Source organism: Pseudophryne corroboree, chromosome 4 (assembly GCF_028390025.1).
Source record: "Pseudophryne corroboree isolate aPseCor3 chromosome 4, aPseCor3.hap2, whole genome shotgun sequence".
In the NCBI taxonomy this organism is placed as follows: domain Eukaryota; kingdom Metazoa; phylum Chordata; class Amphibia; order Anura; family Myobatrachidae; genus Pseudophryne; species Pseudophryne corroboree.
Genome location: NC_086447.1, coordinates 371,205,214 through 371,226,046, shown reverse-complemented (window position 1 = coordinate 371,226,046; position 20,833 = coordinate 371,205,214). Strand labels below are relative to the sequence as shown.

General features: G+C 44.1%; 1 protein-coding gene across 1 annotated transcript in view; it reads right to left on the bottom strand.

Annotated features, from left to right (window-relative positions):
* LOC134909580 (ATP-binding cassette sub-family F member 3-like) overlaps window positions 1-20,278 on the bottom strand; it is an 86,713-nt gene extending 66,435 nt beyond the window's left edge. Inside the window, exons 1-10 of the mRNA XM_063916589.1 lie at window positions 20,041-20,278; window positions 18,623-18,770; window positions 16,979-17,055; window positions 16,556-16,608; window positions 9,351-9,448; window positions 9,116-9,238; window positions 5,114-5,380; window positions 2,555-2,635; window positions 2,406-2,465; window positions 2,183-2,239 (exon numbers count right to left, since the gene is read on the bottom strand). Of these exons, the coding sequence (XP_063772659.1) occupies window positions 2,183-2,239; window positions 2,406-2,465; window positions 2,555-2,635; window positions 5,114-5,380; window positions 9,116-9,238; window positions 9,351-9,448; window positions 16,556-16,608; window positions 16,979-17,055; window positions 18,623-18,770; window positions 20,041-20,239 (1,163 nt within the window). The 5' untranslated portion in view covers window positions 20,240-20,278. The remainder of the gene's footprint in view (window positions 1-2,182; window positions 2,240-2,405; window positions 2,466-2,554; window positions 2,636-5,113; window positions 5,381-9,115; window positions 9,239-9,350; window positions 9,449-16,555; window positions 16,609-16,978; window positions 17,056-18,622; window positions 18,771-20,040) is intronic.
* Window positions 20,279-20,833: the final 555 nt, after the last annotated feature.

Below are 20,833 nucleotides of genomic sequence, written 5' to 3'. Positions count from 1 at the left end.
TCCAAGAAACTCAGTAGAGCTCCTCAGTGTGCATCCAGTCTACCTGGGCACAGATTCTAAACTGGAGTCTGGAGGAGGGGCATAGAGGAAGGAGCCAGGTCACACCATTTGAAAGTCTTAAAGTGCCCATGTCTCCTGCGGATCCCATCTATAACCCATGGTTCTTGATGTGACCCCAGCATCCTCTAGGACGTATGAGAAATAAGATTTGGAGACTACTTTTGGAAGGAAAGAGCAAGTAGGTTGTAAAACCGCCCAGTACGGATTGAAAATCAAGAAAGGAGATCGATGAGATAAGGCAGGCCGTCCTAAAACCCGGCGGGACAAAGAAATAGCCAAGACAAAAAACATTTTCTATGTAAGTCATCTGAGATCCACCTACTGAAAAGGAGAACATGCAGAGCCCAGAAAATCAAGAGCAAATCACAAAGTTTGTCTGAAGTCACAAACAGGGGTTGAATTTACGGTTTGAATAGCTAGAGTAGCAGTCCAGCATCTCTGAAAATAACCTGAAAAGCGCAGAAACCTGGACTTTCAGGGATGACAGACGAAGCCACAAATATAAGAATGTCTTAAAAGAAGACCAAATCTTCGCCACACAAACAATTCCCGGTTTAAATTTCTGCCAAGAACACCAGTAGTAGGTTCGCCAAACTCTATGGTATGCCCAACTGAAGACTGTATTCGTGCAAAGAACATGGTACCAATCACAGCATTAGAAAAACCTCTGGCCCTCAGGAGGGTGGTCTCAGCCGCCACCCCATCAAAGCCAGATGATTCAGATTCGGGTGGGAACGCGGTCCTTGGGAGAAAAGATCAAGCCTGAGAGGAAGCCGCCACGAAGTTGCTAATGGCAGGAGCTACAAGTGCCTCCATCTTGTTTCAATCACCTGAGGCAGAAGAGACATTGGAGGGAAGATGTACATCAGAGGAAAGGTCTGAGGAAACGAGAGAACATCCATGCAGAATGCCCCTGATTCCAGAGTTCTGGAACAGTAGCGAGAAAGCTTGTGGTTGAGATGTGAGGCCACCAGGTCTATGGATGGAAGACCACCAGTTGACGAAAAACCTCCTGTTGAATAGACATTTCCCCAAGTGGGGAATGTCCCGACGGCTGAGTCAGCCTTCCAGTTGCCCACTCCCTTGTGCTGCCTTGATGATTGATGTAGGTGACAGCCGTTGCCTTGTGTGCCTGACACAAGACCCTATAGATCGCCCAAAGTTCTAATACAGATGTAGCGACACTCATCGTAGCTACATCTGTCTGGGGAGTGTCTCTGTACGCTGCCTCGACATGGCTAGGCGCTGTATCGCCTAGCCGCACCAAGATTGTCCACCTGCGATGTAGCCACGCTAGATGAGCTACAATGCTACATGTTTATGGGATGATGAAGCCCCGAGTCCCGGAAAGGTTGCTTCCTGAGTAAATGCCTTCAAGCCTCTGGGCCTGGCATCCGTGGTGAGAAGAAACAATTGTTGGACCAGGAATGGCCAAGCCTTGTCCAGTTGAGGTGGCGGTAATGTAGGCAGAAATAAACTATAACCTGGCGAGGTATAGCAGGACGGTAGATCCAGCACTCTCTGCAGGCAGGCAGACACAGAGGCAAAATAAACACTCAGCGAACTAGTGGGAAGAGAGTGCTACCAAGCAGGGAGCACACCACAGAGCAAGGAGGGATGAATGGAGGGAAGGTCCCACCACCGTGGGCAAACAAGTCAGGGACCCCACTCCGTGTAATAAGGTGAAATTATCTCTGGTGGTCTTGTAAGGGAGCAGAGCACAGGGCCCTCATTGGCCCCTCCTCACTCTTGTGCCCCCCCCCCCCGACGCAGAGGGAGGAAAAATGCAGACACAACGATTACTCATCCAATGTTTTTCATCTTCCTCGTTGTATACACTGCTACTAGTGGATAGCAATCCTCCTATATCTGTGTTGGGAGCCTTAGTCCGCACGGCACCTTGTAAAGTTTTACTTGTTGCACTTTATTTTAATATTCTTTCTTATGACTACTACTGTATTTTGTTTGCTTATGTTTATTGCATTTTTACTTATTACGTGCTATTCACACACCATATTATTCTAGATTATCCTTGTCTCTTGATTTTTAGCTAACACTGTAAACTGTTTTGTTTTCTTGCTTGATGTGCTTTGCACAAAAAAAAAAAAAAATTACTACTCACCTGGCAAATAAGGCCCGGGCCAAAGCCAACCTCATGCGCCATCCACCAGAGAACTCCCTGAAGAGATAAGAATCAAACGTTCCTCAATACATCATATCTTATAAGCTAGGGTTCTTTTTCCACATTATGTAGATAGCTTTATTAAAAAGGTGGCAATGTCTTTCAGTGCACACCCCATTAATAACCACAACCTTAAAATAAGCTGCCACCATCATCCACTTACTTGGTCAGTTGCTGTTGCATAAAGTGTTTGAATCCCAACCCAGCAAGGATCACAGAGGCTCTGAGAGGAGAGAAAGACAAAGTAGACTTACTTACTATACAACCATAGCAATGTATGGAGAAACAATTTGGAGGGATAGTAGACTGTACCTGGCAGGGGCTTTGTCAGCCTCAATTTCTTCTAGTTTGCTGTAGATCTCCGACAGGCGGGCAGTCTCTGAACCGTCACCCCTGGGACACATATGAAACAAAGATCAAAATGGGCATGCAGTAATAAGTAACAGTTGCAAAGATGTGGAAACATTATAGATCACTACAGAAATCTTTTGTTAGCCCCTCAGGCCGTTTCACAACTATACGTGCATACGTGCTTTGGCTGCCTGCAAGGTCTATATAACATCACCTCATTTAGATATGCCAACGGTGGAGCATTCTAACTACACTAGGTCGCGTAACTAATTTGACAGCACCACTCACCTCCTACAGTCACATTCTACACATATTGGGACTGATCTCATTGGAGGCAAAGCAAAAAAAAAAAAAAAGCAAGTCACTTTGTACCAGAACAAACAATGGGGGTAATTCAGACTGCATTGCTGCAGCGGCAGCGATCGCAGTCTGAATTTTTTTGTGGAGTGCGCACCCCGGGAGCCCAGTGAGATGCTAAAGGCATCTCAGGGCTGCAATCACCTCTGCCTGATTGACAGGCAGACGCGGGAGGGGGCATGCCAATGGCGTTAAAATGCCGTTGGCGGGGCGCAGTCTGGACAATGCAGGCACGTCCGGAACGCTGAGGGGGTCCACACGCAGCCACTGCGACCCGGGATGCGGCGGGTAGCTCTCTGCCAGAGCGCAGGGAGCTACTCGCCGGGTGTAAAAGCATTTAGGGCCAGACATGTGGGGCGGACAAGCCCTTTGCTGGGCATCCCCCCGCATGTCGGAGAAAACGATCGTAGATGTACTAAATTTAGCACATCTACGATCAGATCTGAATTAGGCCCCATGTTGCAATGCAACGGTGCAAACACATTTAGTATTTTTGCATGTAGGATAAATACTAACTGCTTTTACATGTACCCAACAAATGCTGCACAAACTGTATTTTTACATACAATATAGATTTGAGTTTTGACACACCCGTCTCAAATCTAAATCTTTCTGCGTATTATAAATCTCCCCCACCTGCAGTGCAACATGGTTCCAATGTGCATACTGTTTGTGCTTTGCTCACAACTCCTAATCAGCCGCATTGTCTCAAATACCCTGCTTTTAGGTTTCAGGTCAACCAGTGTGGAACCTTTCATTTTTCTGCGCACTGTTCTTTGAACTGCACCTTAGTATAACATTTTCTATTACAAGAACTGCAATATTACAGATAATCAGCTGTGCTGTATGGAAATGATGGTTATGCACTATGGGGGAGTATATGAGGTTTTTTTTTTTTTTAATGTCAAAAGCAATCAAACACGGGAATGCTAATATATGGAGAATGAATGTAAAATGAACTGTTTCACACCGATTTCACAAAGCAGCATATTGGGAGACTTGATATTCAAAAATGCACAGCGTGGAAAGGATAGGTCACACACAGGGGAATGGCAGGAGACATTACTGTATTGGGCCCTATACACTGGCCGATTTGTCGCCGAGGTGCCCGCCAGCAGGGGAAGGGGGGCAAGTGAAATTTCTTCACTCCCTGACGTCACCCGGTCCCATAGACCTGCATGCTAATATGGCTTGCAGGTATAAACGAGCCAGCACCAACGACTAACGACCGTGGGACTACGCATCATTCATCGTTTACGCCTACACACTGAAAGATATGAACAATTTCTTGTTCATTACTGAACGAGATTGTTCATATCGGCCGCACACATCGCCCATTGTGTAGGGCCCTTATATGAAATGGCGGTACTCAACTTTTTGACAATAATGTCTCATTAGGAATTAGGACACGGCCCTAAAGATATTGGTAGAACTTTAGCTGTCTTATGGAAAAAATAATGATAATGCTCATTTACAAACATGGTTGAATCAGTGAGAGGTCAATTCAAATGTGGGTGATGCTGGGCACACGAGCAAATGCGCATATATGCTACACTTATGGTAGCCCCAAGATTACAGATTTTTTTTTAAGTAGCCCTATGGCTTGGAACATTGGTGCCCCCCTTAGGGCTATATTCAATTGTTTTGCTACCGCCCCCCCCCCCCCCCCGCCTAAAGTGACGGGAAATCGTGGGGCGCAATTCAATTGGAGTTTTTCCGCGCAGATCGCGCCCATAAAGGTCAGGTTTCGCCACGTAAATCAGCTAAACCCGACCAAAGTGGAGGGCGCTATCACGAAAAGTGCTGTTTGGGCACCCAAATGGGTATCTTTTCGCGCATTTAAGCTCACAACCCACCACGAGCTCAAAGGAAGACGCTGGCAGCAGTCAGGCCTGAACGGAGCTACAATTGAACAGCTCCGATTGGGCGCAATTTAGTGGCTGCTAGTGGGAAAACATTTGAATTCCATCCTTAAGTGTTTCAATTCTGACAACACCAGCAGGAAAGTAAAAAAGAGAATTGTGTTTGATATGGGGAAAAAGTGGGTCAGATAGTGCCAAAGCTGCCTAGCAGTGTGTGTCATAACTGGAACATCTGAGCTCACAAAGCATCATGAAGTATTAAATATGCTTGGCCAAACATCACTTTTAGCCATTCCCTTACTTTCCCGCACTGATCCGTGCATTAAGTGCTTTCTCCTCTTGCAGTAGACTCTCACGTAATGTATCACACTCCAACACACTTTGTAGAGCTGGTGTTTCATCTCCGGCCACCTCTTGCTCCACGTGTAGAATGCTGAGGTGCGAGGGAACACGAAGGCTGCGACTAGCAAGCATCTTCAATAACGTTGTTTTACCCAGACCGTTTCTGCCCACTAAACCATATCGCCGACCTGATGCTAAATGCAACTCAGCACCTGCTAACAGGACCCTGTAATGAAAGGATGGAAAGGTATTATCTATAATCACATCTCATTGTACAATTATGAAAATATATTGTTCATTGGCAAAAAATAAAATAAATTAAAAGCTTTTAGATATTTAACATATATTCCGTTTTTATTTAAACCTTCTTATGCACTGAACAGTATAATTGGTATTAGCGTTGGGCAACCATATAGCTTGTTAGTGGTTTATGAAGGTTTATATTGAAGATATAGTAACTGTAATACTGGTCGCACAGGTTACTTCTTATTATGAGAATGACCCCAATTTATATTATCCAGAGCACATCTGCGTTATTCGTAACCATTTAGGGGGTGCTACCACAGGCAAAATAAATCTGCATGAAAGAAGGAGAGAGGGGGTTCGAAATGCCTTAAAGTGGTGCACTTAATCTTTAATTAAAATATAACTTTTATTATAATATATGGTAAAACCAGCGAATATTAAAAGGAAAAGTAAAAGTAGTGTGAATAAGAAAGAAATCGTGATTAAAATTAAAAGAGCTGCGCACTAGATGTCACCCAAATGATGTATATATTATTCATATGGTTTCAGGATAATGAAGAGTGTGTCAAAGGTATATGTTTCCTATATAGCTGTGTCTCTACTAGCCATAGAGGAACTCCTTAAATAAATGTCTCAAGTTTTCCAATCCTTCCCAGGATACATAATATGAGACTACTGTGGAAACAGGACTCCAATTTTCCTAGTGTGTGTTATACTAATAGTAATACTCTAATAGTTAGCTGTGTTCTTATAATAGCAGTAATAAACTTAATAAAATGATCTCCCAAAGCTGTGAGCTATGCTTTCAGTATATCACAGAAATGGTAACAGAACTCTGGCTGAGCTACAAATATATCTCATAAACATCTGAGTGCCCTCCTGAGCTTCGTAAATATTGTTACATCCTTTAGAGAGGAACCATAAACATATGATACATTTGTATCACATGAGAGAAAAACAACTGCTGTCAGCTCACGGATTGAACTCTGGCAGCCTGAGATCTTTTGGCTGTTAATACGTGACAGTCTTATCTTGTTAAGTTGTGACTGGATGAAGGGGCTCGTTTACAGCTATCGTCGCTGCTGACAGAAGTTAATCAGCAGTCCCTAGTCACAATATTATTTTCTCAACACTTGATCTCTATATATGGTTATATTAGGACTTTATTCGTGTAGTCCATATGGGATCATTCAGGATTTAATCTCTCTGTTATTAGAGATAATAATAATAATAATAATAATAATGAGATAATAAGGGCTCAATCAGTGCTAATCATCTTCTGTGCACTGTTCATTTCTGTATTAGGATAACCCAAAAATTGCAATAGTAACCAAGCCTTTATGATTATGTTCTGATACCTGGATGTATTAAGCGCCCACAATATCACAGTTTTTAGACATTTATTGTAATATTTCTAAAAAGAATTACATTAGCATATGCTTTCAATAAGTCAATAATAGCTGTGAGCATTACATATGTGAGCCGTGTCACTGATGTTCTGACGTGTATATAATCCTTTATCAGGCAATTTTCAATATATACACATATGCATCGAGTGTTTAATATCGTTCATGTCAGAACTAAGTACTGCAATCTAAGAGAACACCTTTCACATTGACTGCACACAGTGTGTTTCAGTATGCACAATGGAGTCTGAGATGAATTTCTAATACAACTGTTTCCTATACATATCCCCGCAGCTTGCATGGGATATGTCACTCTTCACTTATTCAATCCTTCCTAATCTGACATAGTAAGGTGACTATCTGCAGTGCGCAGCTAGCCTGATGCACGCTTCGCTGTTCGCTTCATCAGAGGCAGAACCAGATTGCCTCCGGGTTCACCTTTAAATACCGGCGGTTGCCGCAATCCGCCAATAGGAATTCCTTTTCTTAGTAAAATATCCAGTGACGTGATGACAGCTCGTCTCCCGATGTACAGGTCACGTGATCAGCCCTCACTGTGTTTCCCTGCGTCATCATCCCAGGGAATCTCAATCAATCTCAGTGAGGCAGGCTAGACCATTTGTTCAGGCTAGATGCTGCGAGTGCCTATCCATATAGAGAGATATCAGACTTAAAGTGACCTTTATTACCCTCAAAATGTCAGGTCCATATACTGAAGTGTATATCTAAAAGAGCCCTGGTGTCTGACCTTACATGTATTGAGTCTTTTGTCCACTCAATATCCTGAACAGCAAGAAGGCTTACAGTTATACAAAATAGATGATTAATATAGTATTTAAATTATTTTTCAATTTAATAGGCTTACAGTTATACATAATAAATCATTAGTACAGTATTCAAATTATTTTTTAATTTTATTTTTCCAATTTGATTATTTTGTTATAGCAAGTAATCTTATCCAAGTTAATAATGAGTAAATACAAATCATTTCCAAACAAATGTTTGCATATGTGTAGATCAGTCCACAATTATATTGTGCTGAGATGTTAAATAGATGAATATGTATAAAGAGAGCATTAAGTGGATGCTCCCATTCTGGAGCAGATAATGATTCATAATGACATCAATAAAAGCTGGAATGCTTTAAAATATCCTTAAGGCATATATCTTATTCTATTGGATTGTCCAAGTGAGTTATGATTCCAAAAATTCCATTGGGTCCAGTTACTGTATAATAACCTAATTGCGTGATAATTAATGTGCAGTGAATTGAAACAGAAATAGTCAAAATATCCAAGAAAAGAAGAAGGTGTATGATACTTAGAGAAAGACCAACAGGTAATTCCTATTCTGTTGGATTGTGCAAGTCCCTACTAGTCATAATGTGAATCTGTGCACTATTAGATCGAGATACTCAATCTCTTATTTTTGATGTCTTTAAATCAATATATGTGTGATAGAAATCCAACATTAAAAAAAAAAAAAAAATATATAAAAATATTTTTTTTTATTTCTTATATAAGAAATATATAAATGTGAGATGAATGTTCCTTATTAGGGAGCAAATAATTAATGAGCTGACAGCAGTTGTTTTTCTCTCATGTGATACAAATGTATCATATGTTTATGGTTCCTCTCTAAAGGATGTAACAATATTTACGAAGCTCAGGAGGGTACTCAGATGTTTATGAGATATATTTGTAGCTCAGCCAGAGTTCTGTTACCATTTCTGTGATATACTGAAAGCATAGCGCACAGCTTTGGGAGATCATTTTATTAAGTTTATTACTGCTATTATAAGAACACAGCTAACTATTAGAGTATTACTATTAGTATAACACACACTAGGAAAACTGGAGTCCTGTTTCCACAGTAGTCTCATATTATGTATCCTGGGAAGGATTGGAAAACTTGAGACATTAATTTAAGGAGTTCCTCTATGGCTAGTAGAGACACAGCTATATAGGAAACATATACCTTTGACACACTCTTCATTATCCTGAAACCATATGAATAATATATAAATCATTTGGGTGACATCTAGTGCGCAGCTCTTTCAATTTTAATCACGATTTCTTTCTTATTCACACTACTTTACTTTTCCTTTTAATATTCGCTGGTTTTACCATATATTATAATAAAAGTTATATTTTATATTGAAGACATAAATAAGCCATGCCATATCTTACAAACTACTTCATTTACTACTTGTAAACATTTTCAAGTCAGTGTTATTACTGAGAACAAGTACTACACGAGTGCAGAAAACAAAACCAAAGAAATAAAATAGTCTGATGTCTAGTACTCACCTCTCTCCAAAAGACACATCAAAGTTCTCGATTCGGATGTCATATGACTTGTTCTTGCCACTGGATTCTATTCGATTCTCCTTCTTACTACCAGCTTGACTGGCTGAAGCCTCTTCCATTACTCTGCAAAGAGTAACTAAAGTTAGGTTGCATGAAAGAAAAGGAAACCCTAGAACTAGTAGCATTTCCCCGAGTTATAACATCAAAAAAACAACATTACATCCTCCAGACTTACACATTACCACCGACTTTCTGCGAGTCCCGTTCAGACCGCTTTTCTTGTTTTGACTTCAGTTTGGCTTCTGCCCTTTCCAACTTCTTCACATTAACAGTCTGAGTGAACAAAGGAAAAAGAACCTGACATTTGTTCTCAAAGCTTCATTTTTGTTTTCAAAAAATAAGAATTTACTTAGCGATAATTCTATTTCTCGTAGTCCGTAGTGGATGCTGGGACTCCGTAAGGACCATGGGGAATAGCGGCTCCGCAGGAGACAGGGCACAAAAGTAAAGCTTTAGGATCAGGTGGTGTGCACTGGCTCCTCCCCCTATGACCCTCCTCCAAGCCTCAGTTAGGATACTGTGCCCGGACGAGCGTACATAATAAGGAAGGATTTTGAATCCCGGGTAAGACTCATACCAGCCACACCAATCACACCATACAACTTGTGATCTGAACCCAGTTAACAGTATGATAAAACGTAGGAGCCTCTGAAAGATGGCTCACAACAATAAACAACCCGATGTTATTGTAACAATAACTATATACAAGTATTGCAGACAATCCGCACTTGGGATGGGCGCCCAGCATCCACTACGGACTACGAGAAATAGAATTATCGGTAAGTAAATTCTTATTTTCTCTGACGTTCTAAGTGGATGCTGGGACTCCGTAAGGACCATGGGGATTATACCAAAGCTCCCAAACGGGCGGGAGAGTGCGGATGACTCTGCAGCACCGAATGAGAGAACTCCAGGTCCTCCTCAGCCAGGGTATCAAATTTGTAGAATTTTAGCAAACGTGTTTGCCCCTGACCAAGTAGCTGCTCGGCAAAGTTGTAAAGCCGAGACCCCTCGGGCAGCCGCCCAAGATGAGCCCACTTTCCTTGTGGAATGGGCTTTAACAGATTTTGGCTGTGGCAGGCCTGCCACAGAGTGTGCAAGCTGAATTGTACTACAAATCCAACGAGCAATCGTCTGCTTAGAAGCAGGAGCACCCAGCTTGTTGGGTGCATACAGGATGAACAGCGAGTCAGATTTTCTGACTCCAGACGTCCTGGAAACATATTTTCCGGCCTTGACAACGTCTAGCAACTTGGAGTCCTCCAAGTCCCTAGTAGCCGCAGGCACCACAAATAGGTTGGTTCAGGTGGACGCTGAAAACACCTTAGGGAGAAACTGAGGACGAGTCCTCAATTCCGCCCTGTCCGAATGGAAAATCAGATAAGGGCTTTTACAGGATAAAGCCGCCAATTCTGACACGCGCCTGGCCCAGGCCAGAGCCAACAGCATGACCACTTTTCCTGTGAGATATTTTAACTCCATAGATTTAAGTGGGTCAAACCAATGTGACTTTTGGGACCCAAAAACTACATTGAGATCCCAAGGTGCCACTGAAGGCACCAAAGGAGACTGTATATGCAGTACCCCTTTTACAAACGTCTGAACTTCAGGGACTGAAGCTAGTTCTTTTTGGAAGAAAATTGACAGAGCCGAAATTTGAACCTTAATGGACCCCAATTTCAGGCCCATAGACACTCCTGTTTGCAGGAAATGTAGGAATCGTCGAATTTCCTCCGTCGGGCCTTACTGGCCTCGCACCACGCAACATATTTTCGCCAAATGCGGTGATAATGTTTTGCGGTTACATCCTTCCTGGCTTTGATCAGGATAGGGATGACTTCATCCGGAATGCCTTTTTCCTTCAGGATCCGGCGTTCAACCGCCATGCCGTCAAACTCAGCCGCGGTAAGTCTTGGAACAGACAGGGTCCATGCTGGAGCACGTCCCTTCTTAGAGGTAGAGGCTACGGATCCTCCGTGAGCATCTCTTGAAGTTCCGGTTACCAAGTCCTTATTGGCCAATCCGGAGCCACGAATATAGTGCTTACTCCTCTCCATCTTATCAATCTCAGTACCTTGGGTATGAGAGGCAGAGGAGGGAACCCATACACTGATTGGTACACCCACGGTGTTACCAGAGCCTTTACAGCTATTGACTGAGGGTCCCTTGACCTGGCGCAATACCTGTCGAGTTTTTCCCAACGGTTTATAATCATGTGGAGGACTTCTGGGTGAAGTTCCCACTCTCCCGGGTGGAGGTCGTGCTGAGGAAATCTGCTTCCCAGTTGTCCACTCCCGGAATGAATACTGCTGACAGTGCTATCACATGGTTTTCCGCCCAGCGAAGAATCCTTGCAGCTTCTGCCATTGCCCTCCTGCTTCTTGTGGCACCCTGTCTGTTTACGTGGGTGACTGCCGTAATGTTGTCCGACTGGATCAGCACCGGCTGACCTTGAAGCAGAGGTCTTGCTAAGCTTAGAGCATTGTAAATGGCCCTTAGCTTCAGATATTTATGTGAAGTGATGTCTCCAGGCTTGACCATAAGCCCTGGATATTCCTTCCCTGTGTGACTGCTCCCCAGCCTCGCAGGCTGGCATCCGTGGTCACCAGGACCCAGTCCTGAATGCCGAATCTGCGGCCCTCTAGAAGATGAGCACTCTGCAACCACCACAGGAGGGATACCCCTGTCCTTGGTGACAGGGTTATCCGCTGATGCATCTGAAGATGCGACCCGGACCATTTTTCCAGTAGGTCCCACTGGAAAGTCCTTGCGTGGAATCTGCCAAATGGGATTGCTTCGTAGGAAGCCACCATTTTTACACAGAACCCTTGTGCATTGATGCACTGAGACTTGGCTCGGTTTTAGGAGGTTCCTGACTAGCTCGGATAACTCCCTGGCTTTCTCCTCCGGGAGAAACACCTTCTTTCTGGACTGTGTCCAGGATCATCCCTAGGAACAGAATACAAGTCGTCGGAACCAGCTGCGATTTTGGAATATTGAGAATCCAATCGTGCTGCCGCAACACTACCTGAGATAGTGCTACACTGACCTCCAACTGTTCCCTGGATCTTACCCTTATCAGGGAATCGTCCAAGTAAAGAATAACTAAAATTCCCTTCCTTCGAAGGAATATCATCATTTCGGTCCTTACTTTAGTAAAGACCCGGGGTGCCGTGGACCATCCCTACAGCAGCGTCTGAACTGATAGTGACAGTTCTGTACCATAACCTGAGGTACCCTTGGTGAGAAGGGTAAATTTTTTGACATGAAGGTAAGCATCCTTGATGTCCCGAGACATCATGTAGTCCCCTTCTTCCAGGTTCGCAATCACTGCTCTGAGTGACTCAATCTTGAATTTGAACCTCTGTATTCAAAGATTTTAGATTTAGAATCGGTCTCACCGAGCCGTCTGGCTTCGGTACCACAATAGTGTGGAATAATACCCCGTTTCCTTTTGCAGGAGGGGTACCTTGATTATCACCTGCTGGGAATACAGCTTGTGAATGGCTTCCAAAACTGCCTCCCTGTCAGAGGGAGACGTCGGTAAAACCGACTTTTGGAAACGGCGAGGGGGAGACGTCTCGAATTCCAATTTGTACCCCTGAAATATTACCTGAAGGATCCAGGGGTCTACTTGCGAGTGAGCCCACTGCGCACTGAAATTCATTGAGAACGGGCCCCCACCGTGCCTGAGCTTGTAAAGCCCTAGCATCATACTGAGGGCTTGGCAGAGGCGGGAAAGGGTTTCTGTTCCTGGGAACTGGCTCATCTCTGTAGCCTTTTTCCTCTCCCTCTGTCACGAGCAGAAAAGAGGAACCTTTTGTCCGCTTGCCAACAAAGGACTGCGCCTGATAATACCGCGTCTTATTTTGAGAGGCGACCTGGGGTACAAACGTGGATATCCCAGCTGTTGCCGTGGCCACCAGGTCTGAAAGACCGACCCCAAATGCCTTTTTTAAGGCAATACTTCCAAATGCCGTTTGGAATCCGCCTCACCTGACCACTTTACTGGTAGAATTGGACAACGCACTTATACTTGATGCCAGTCGGCAATATTCCGCTGTGCATCTCGCATATATTTTAAATGCTCTATAGGCAATAATATACTGTCCTTATCTAGGATATCAATATTTCCAGTCAGGGAATCCGACCACGCCAACCCAGCACTGCACATCCAGGCTGAGGCGATTGTTGGTCGCAGTATAACACCAGTATGTGTGTAAATACATTTTAGGATACCCTCCTGCTTTCTATCAGCAGGATCCTTAAGGGCGGCCATCTCAGGAGAGGGTAGAGCCCTTGTTCTTACAAGCGTGTGAGCGCCTTATCCCCCCTAGGGGGTGTTTCCCAACGCACCCTAACCTCTGGCGGGAAAAGGTATACTGCCAATAACTTTTTAGAAATTATCAATTGTTATCGGGGGGAAACCCACGCATCATCACACACCTCATTTTATTTCTCAGATTCAGGAAAACTACAGGTAGTTTTTCCTCACCAAACATAATACCCCTTTTGGTGGTACTCATATTATCAGAAATGTGTAAACATTTTCCCTTGCCTCAATCATGTAACGTGTGGCCCTATTGGAAATCACGGTTGTCTCTTCACCGTCGACACAGGAGTCAGTATCCGTGTCGGCGTCTGTATCTGCCATCTGAGGTAACGGGCGCTTTAGAGCCCCTGACGGCCTATGAGACGTTTGGACAGGCACAAGCTGAGTAGCCGGCTGTCTCATGTCAACCACTGTCTTTATACAGAGCTGACACTGTCACGTAATTTTCAACAGTACATCCACTCAGGTGTCGACCCCCTAGGGGGTGACATCACTATTACAGACAATCTGCTCCGTCTCCACATCATTTTTCTCCTCATACATGTCGACACAAACGTACCGACACACAGCACACACACAGGGAATGCTCTGATAGAGGACAGGACCCCACTAGCCCTTTGGGGAGACAGAGGGAGAGTTTGCCAGCACACACCAAAGCGCTATAAACTGTATAGGGACAACCTTATAATAAGTGTCTATCCCTTATAGCTGCTTATATATATTTTTAGCCAAATAAGTGCCCCCCCTCTCTGTTGTACCCTGTTTCTGTAGTGCAGTGCAGGGGAGAGTCTGGGAGCCTTCCTACCAGCGGAGCTGTGTGGGAAAATGGCGCCGTGTGCTGAGGAGATAGGCCCCGCCTCCTTCTCGGCGGGCTCTTCTCCCGCTTTTATCTGGAAAACTGGCAGGGGTTAAATACATCCATATAGCCCAGGGGCTATATGTGATGTATTTTTTGCCATAGGAGGTATTTACATTGCTGCCCAGGGTGCCCCCCCCCCCAGCGCCCTGCACCCTCAGTGACCGCAGTGTGAAGTGTGCTGGGAGCAATGGCGCACAGCTGCAGTGCTGTGCGCTACCTTAATGAAGACCGGAACGTCTTCTGCCGCCGATTTCTGGACCTCTTCACTCTTCAGCATCTGTAAGGGGGCCGGCGGCGCGGCTCCGGGACCCATCCAGGCTGTACCTGTGATCGTCCCTCTGGAGCTAATGTCCAGTAGCCAAGAAGCCCAATCCACTCTGCACGCAGGTGAGTTCGCTTCTTCTCCCCTTAGTCCCTCGATGCAGTGAGCCTGTTGCCAGCAGGTCTCACTGAAAATAAAAAACCTATTTAAACTTTACTTCTAAGCAGCTCAGGAGAGCCACCTAGCCTGCACCCTTCTCGTTCGGGCACAAAAATCTAACTGAGGCTTGGAGGAGGGTCATAGGGGGAGGAGCCAGTGCACACCACCTGATCCTAAAGCTTTACTTTTGTGCCCTGTCTCCTGCGGAGCCGCTATTCCCCATGGTCCTTACGGAGTCCCAGCATCCACTTAGGACGTCAGAGAAATGGCTATATCATTGCAGAAATGGAGAATGTACATGTTATATCTGCCACACCTGCAGTGCACATGGTTTTGCCCAATTGCTAACAAAGTTCCTGCTGCGATCAACTCAGAATTACCCCCATGGTTGTGCCCAACTGCTAACAAATTTGCTGCTGAGATCAACTCTGAATTTCCCCCATAATCTGTCTGGATGTGAACTGTAATCTCTGACTAAAGTTCTTGCAAAATGTCAAGGCACAGAACGGAATACAAGCATCACTGCACACCACAGAAGTCAGCATGTTAATTTCCTTCACAAACTCGTTATGGATCTCAACAGAGGCCATGATCTCCTACAACTACACAAGTGCTCCAATATAGAAGGAGAGTTTTGACCAACTGAGAGCTGCTTTTGGGGAGGAAGCACCGTCCTGAACTACTGTGTCTGAGTGGTCTGCAGAATTTCACCGTGGGAGACAGTCCAAGAAAAACAAGGAGCACCGTGGAAGACCTGTGTCCACCATCACAGAGAACAACGTTGCTGCCACGCTCACCATAGTTAAGGTGGACATCTGGGTGACCATGGCCCAGTTAGAAAAGAAAAATATGCATCTCTCTGGGATCCATCTGTTTGATACTCCATGAAAAGCTTGGTCTGAGCAAGGTTTCTGCACGCAGGGTGCCCCAGCAGCTGACTCAAGAGCAGAAGGTGACTCAGGTGACTTGGTGTCGCAACATGCTAGTCAGGTTTGGTGGCAGTCGATCAAACTCTGGGAGATGAATCCTAGGACTACAGTTTCAATCTGGAGATCAAACGACAGTCGGCCCAGTGAACCGCAGTGCTCACGTAAGAACAGCACGGCCAAGCATATGGTGGCTGTTTTTGTGGCCAAGACTGGTCATGTAGTTACTGTAGCATTCATAGAGCAGTGAACCGTCACTGCGGACTGGTACACAAACCAATGCCTACTGCAAGTGCTAGAAGCTATTTACGCGATGCCCTTCATCAGAACAATGCAAATGTCCACAAGTCCTGGAAAGTGATGGATTTTCTGGTCCATGAATGCATCCAGGAGCTTGGTAATCTGCCGTACAGTCCAGACCTGGCCCCCTGCAACTTCTTCGTATTCCCACAAGTCAAGCGCAAGATGCATTGGATTCATGTTGAGTCACCGAAAGCTGCAGACCTTCATCCAGCATGAAAAAGACATACCTGCTTCAGACTAGTCCAGCTGCTTCGCCAAGTGCTTTGAGCGCATGCAACTTTGCATAGAGTCCTGTGGCGAATACTTGGAAATTTTTTTTATGTTCACTGTGTTTATAAATAAAAAACATTTTGTACATCCAGAAACCCATTGTGCATGTGTGTATATATCTATATATATCAAGTCATTGTTAATGAAGTATTGTTTAACTTACTTAGAAAAGAGAATTTGAAGAATAGAAATATTAAAAATAGCTTTCCCTAAAATATTTCCTTAGAAAAGGAGTACACCTTTAGTGGAAAACATAAGAGGATCTCACCGAAGACTGGTCCTTTTTCATCAGCAACACGTTCAAGATCTGAGGGTCAACATCTAATGAACAAGACAGAAGGTATGAGCAGATCTCCCACAGATAACGGCACAAACCAGCTGGTTACAAGTACAGCTCCACTTATAGTAAGCTTTACAACATTAGGTGATACATTGGGGTTAACGTTCTTCCCTCACAGAAGTCATTAGTGTGCTTTTACATATTGTTCATCAGAGTAAAATAAAGAAACATAAGAGATACAGATAAAGAACTCCGCAGTCATTCAGTATGGAAGTTGGAATTCTATCTTGCAATTCAATTCTTTTACATTATCTTAAAAACAAGAACATTTATTCTAGACCACAAACAGAGGCAGGTGTGGTTGTGTGACATAAAATAGCATGGAGTTCTAAGCTACTCAAACAGTCTTACCGTAGTCAGTAATTTGGGAGAGTTGGATTGGAGCATCCAGTAGCACCTGTGATTGTGAAGGGACCTGATGATTCTCCCTTAGCAAAATTGAAATCATTGTTACATTTTAATTTACTTAAAATGGTGAAAATTCAGCACCGTGTCAGGTGTCTATACAAGAAAAAATAAAAGCCTGTAACAAAATATGTGGTATGGAGCTAATTCGATTATACAATCATTTCTGCTCACACCTGAATGGACTGCAAGCAGAAATTGATGAAGACACACACACAGAAAAGCTATTCTGATGTCACTTTGACTGTAATTATATTTTCCCGTTATAAGTCATGTGCAAATGCCACAATGCGCTCACATTCTCCTAACAGCACTCGTTTGTGTTAACACTGTTGGCAAGTCTGACTATCTAGCAGGGTTGGGAAAACATTATTAATTTTTTTTTTTAAACAATTCAATTGTTGGTCCTTTCGAGTGCAAACAGCTGCCGCTGCCGGCATTTCTGCTTGCAGCCACCTATGTGAAGTGACCCACCTGGGCGTCCAAACACCGTTCTTCACCACTCACCCAGCACTTTGGTTGGGTTTAGCAGTTTTATGCGGCTAAACCCAGCACTGCAGGGTTTAGAAAAAAAGAAAAAGGAACAATTGAATTGTGCCCCCCGATCTCCCGTCTAAAGTGACGGGAGATCAGGGGGCACTATTTAATTGTTGTTTCTTTTAGACGGGAGACCGGGCTCGCATAAACAATTGAAATGCCCCCTATCAATGCAAAGTTATTAGATTCTGATATGATTTATTTTACATCTTTCAATAAAATCAATTTGCTTATGTAGATAGATTAAACATATTAAAACGTACAAAGCACATTCAGAGATAGATGAAATTGATAATATGGGTCTAATTCAATTGTTTTGGCTATTCAATTGTTGCCAACATTGGACATGCGTGCCCATTAGTACCGGTTTAGCAGCTAAACAAGTCTAAAGTACAAGTTATTGTGCTCAAACCACAGAGTTTACACACATTTCAGCTTGCACCACAGGAGGCTGCAAGCTGAAGTCTGTCTCCCAGGCTGCATGCGCGCCCGAACGGAACAACAATTGAATTGCTCAGTTGGGCGCCATCTAGTGGTGACAACTGAAACAGCCTCCAAGAATGTTACTTGTGGTTTTCTCTTGTTTTATAGGATTGTTAGGAGAAGAGTTCTGGAGTTTTAGCTGATACTAGGCAGATTAAGTACCTCTCTGATCTGGTTCACTCTCCTATTTTTCTGTTGTGTGTGAATTTACAGCATTGGTTCAGCTCACTTAAATGCAGACTATAAGCAACAAGAATGTATAATACTATCAGGGAGATTCCCTTATAATAGGTTTTAAGAAGTCACAACAATCACGCCTGTAGTCACAGCATAATCCAAAAAAAGTGTTTTGTTTTGTTTTTTAATCCATTTGGATTAACCCAGCCAACCCTGCTATCTAGTAATATATCAGCACTCCTAATTTTCCCTGACAGACACTTATTGTTCCAAGCAGTAAGCAATTCTAAATGGACTGATGCCATTTCACTAATGAACCTGTACTACAGTGCAACATTTAGAAGCAATGCCATGTGTATATTTGTCGTCACTTGCTGGCAGCAGATTACTCACATACGCATTGTTCTGTACATCCTGAGACAGATGTCTTTAATGTCCTCATCATCTTTGGTATCTCCCGACACATCTTGCAGCAGTTCCCCCACTGCGTCAAACAAGTCATTCTCTGATTCAAAGTCTGACCGTCCACTGTCAAGAACATCTAGATGAAGCAAGCAATGTTGTACTATTACAAGTTGTGACAATGAGGGAATTAAAAAGACATAGTGGGTTGAAATATACAGTCTTCACGGACACCCCATAATGTTATGTTTTTAAAATATACTACCCGGCTCTCTCCCTTTATGATCACCACAATCAAAAAAGACTATTATATGGGTGTGGTATGGAAAGGTAGATAGTTACTAGGTCGACAGGGTCTGTAGGTCGACATGTTCTAGGTCTACAGGTCAAAAGGTCGACATGAGTTATTTATGGGGGTTTTGTGTCGTTTTCTTCATACAATGACCGGGAACCCCAATTAGTGCACCGTGTCTCCTCGCTTCGCTCGGTTACCGTTCCCAATTGTAGTCCACGTGGATTGTTAAGTATGAAAAGGTAAAAAAAAAAAAAAAAAGAATAGAAAAAAATTGTGAAAACCTCACGTCGACCTTTTGACCTGTCAACCTAGAGACCCTGTCCCAATAGTGGTCAACCTAGATAGGGCTGAAACACACTACCCGGCTTTTGCCGGCCGGGAAAAAGCCGGACGGCTTTTTCCCGTGCCGGCATTGTAGTTAACAGTGTGAGGGCTAGGGTCCCTTCACACTGCACGGCCCCAGCCCGGCTGCAGCCGGGTCTCACCACTGGAAGGTCCGGCGGCCGGGCGGCCGCTGGGCCGTCTTTGGAGCCAGTAAACCATGTGTGTGAAGGGGAGCTTTCACACACAACGGTTTTTTCTGAAGCCGTGTCTGATGCTGCGCATGCACACAGCATCACACACGGCTCAAAGCCGTCCTGTGTGACAGACACTGCCGGTTTCTCCCGGATGGCAAAAAGCCGGACAAAGTTTGTCCGGCTTTTTGCCATCCGGGAAAAACCGGAGTGTGTGTTACAGCCCATAGTGTCAACCTAGAGACCGGATCCCACACAGTATATATGCCCTGGACACAGGAAATATTTTAGCAGATGCACACTCTACTTCTTAATGTGTCACATTATAATGGCTGCTACATCAGCTAAACCCAATTACAGGACATCTAAACCTTGATGGATAATTACCCCTTTAGTGGACCCATCCTTAACACAATATGGGCAGCACGTATATCTCACAGAGGAGCTTTATCCGCAGAACGAGCAGACAGAGCCGCACTGCGGACCACCCCATTTATACACATCTATAAGTGGCCATGTGATTACAGATGAGCCTGTGACATGCAGTCCCGTCACTTGTCCCCAACAGGGAGCCCAGTGATCTCTTCCGCCCTTCTCACCGGTCACGTATTGGAAAAGCTCGGCGTCCAGCTGCGGGAACTCGCTTCTCAGGATCTCCACGAAGGTCGCCATGTTGGCCGGCCGGCTCAGCGCACGCGTACAGACCGTGGGCGGGGAGCACGCGCCCCGGAAGCGTCGAGGATGACGGGAAATGTAGTCCGATACCCATAGTGCTGACGTTGTCACCTTGTCGGCCATTGCTCCCAACAAGTTACAAGTGGTGCGTACCTGTCACAGTCAGGAGAGGGAGGACACCCAGCTCTGTGTTCTTATTGTGCTAGTCATATCCCTGTTCTAGTCACGTTATTAATACCGGGGATGGGGTCGCGCTAGATGGCAGCATCTGTGTAATTTACACAGCTGATGTCTTATACACTGTAGCTAGACAATTTATTTTATTTTTTTACGATGTTGCTGATTATGAAATAACATGAAAATAATCTAGTGTGTATGCACTATGTCGCTGACTATGCGCGCTATGTCAATGAACCGCATGTCGAATGCAGCATGGCCTCCTCCCTCTCAGTTATTGGTCAATGCTGGCACCTCGCCAGGTCTCGTTGCCACTAATGTCGTGCTGGGCACACATCGTCTAATGTATGCCCAGCTTTATAGTCATATATATATCTATATATATCTATATCTCTCTCTCTATATATATATATATATATATATATCTCTATATATCTCTATATATATATATATATATATATATATATATATATAGGTGTATGTTATCCGGCACTCTGGATGAAAGAAGTTATTTGTGCCTGGGTGCCCTCCTCTTTCGGC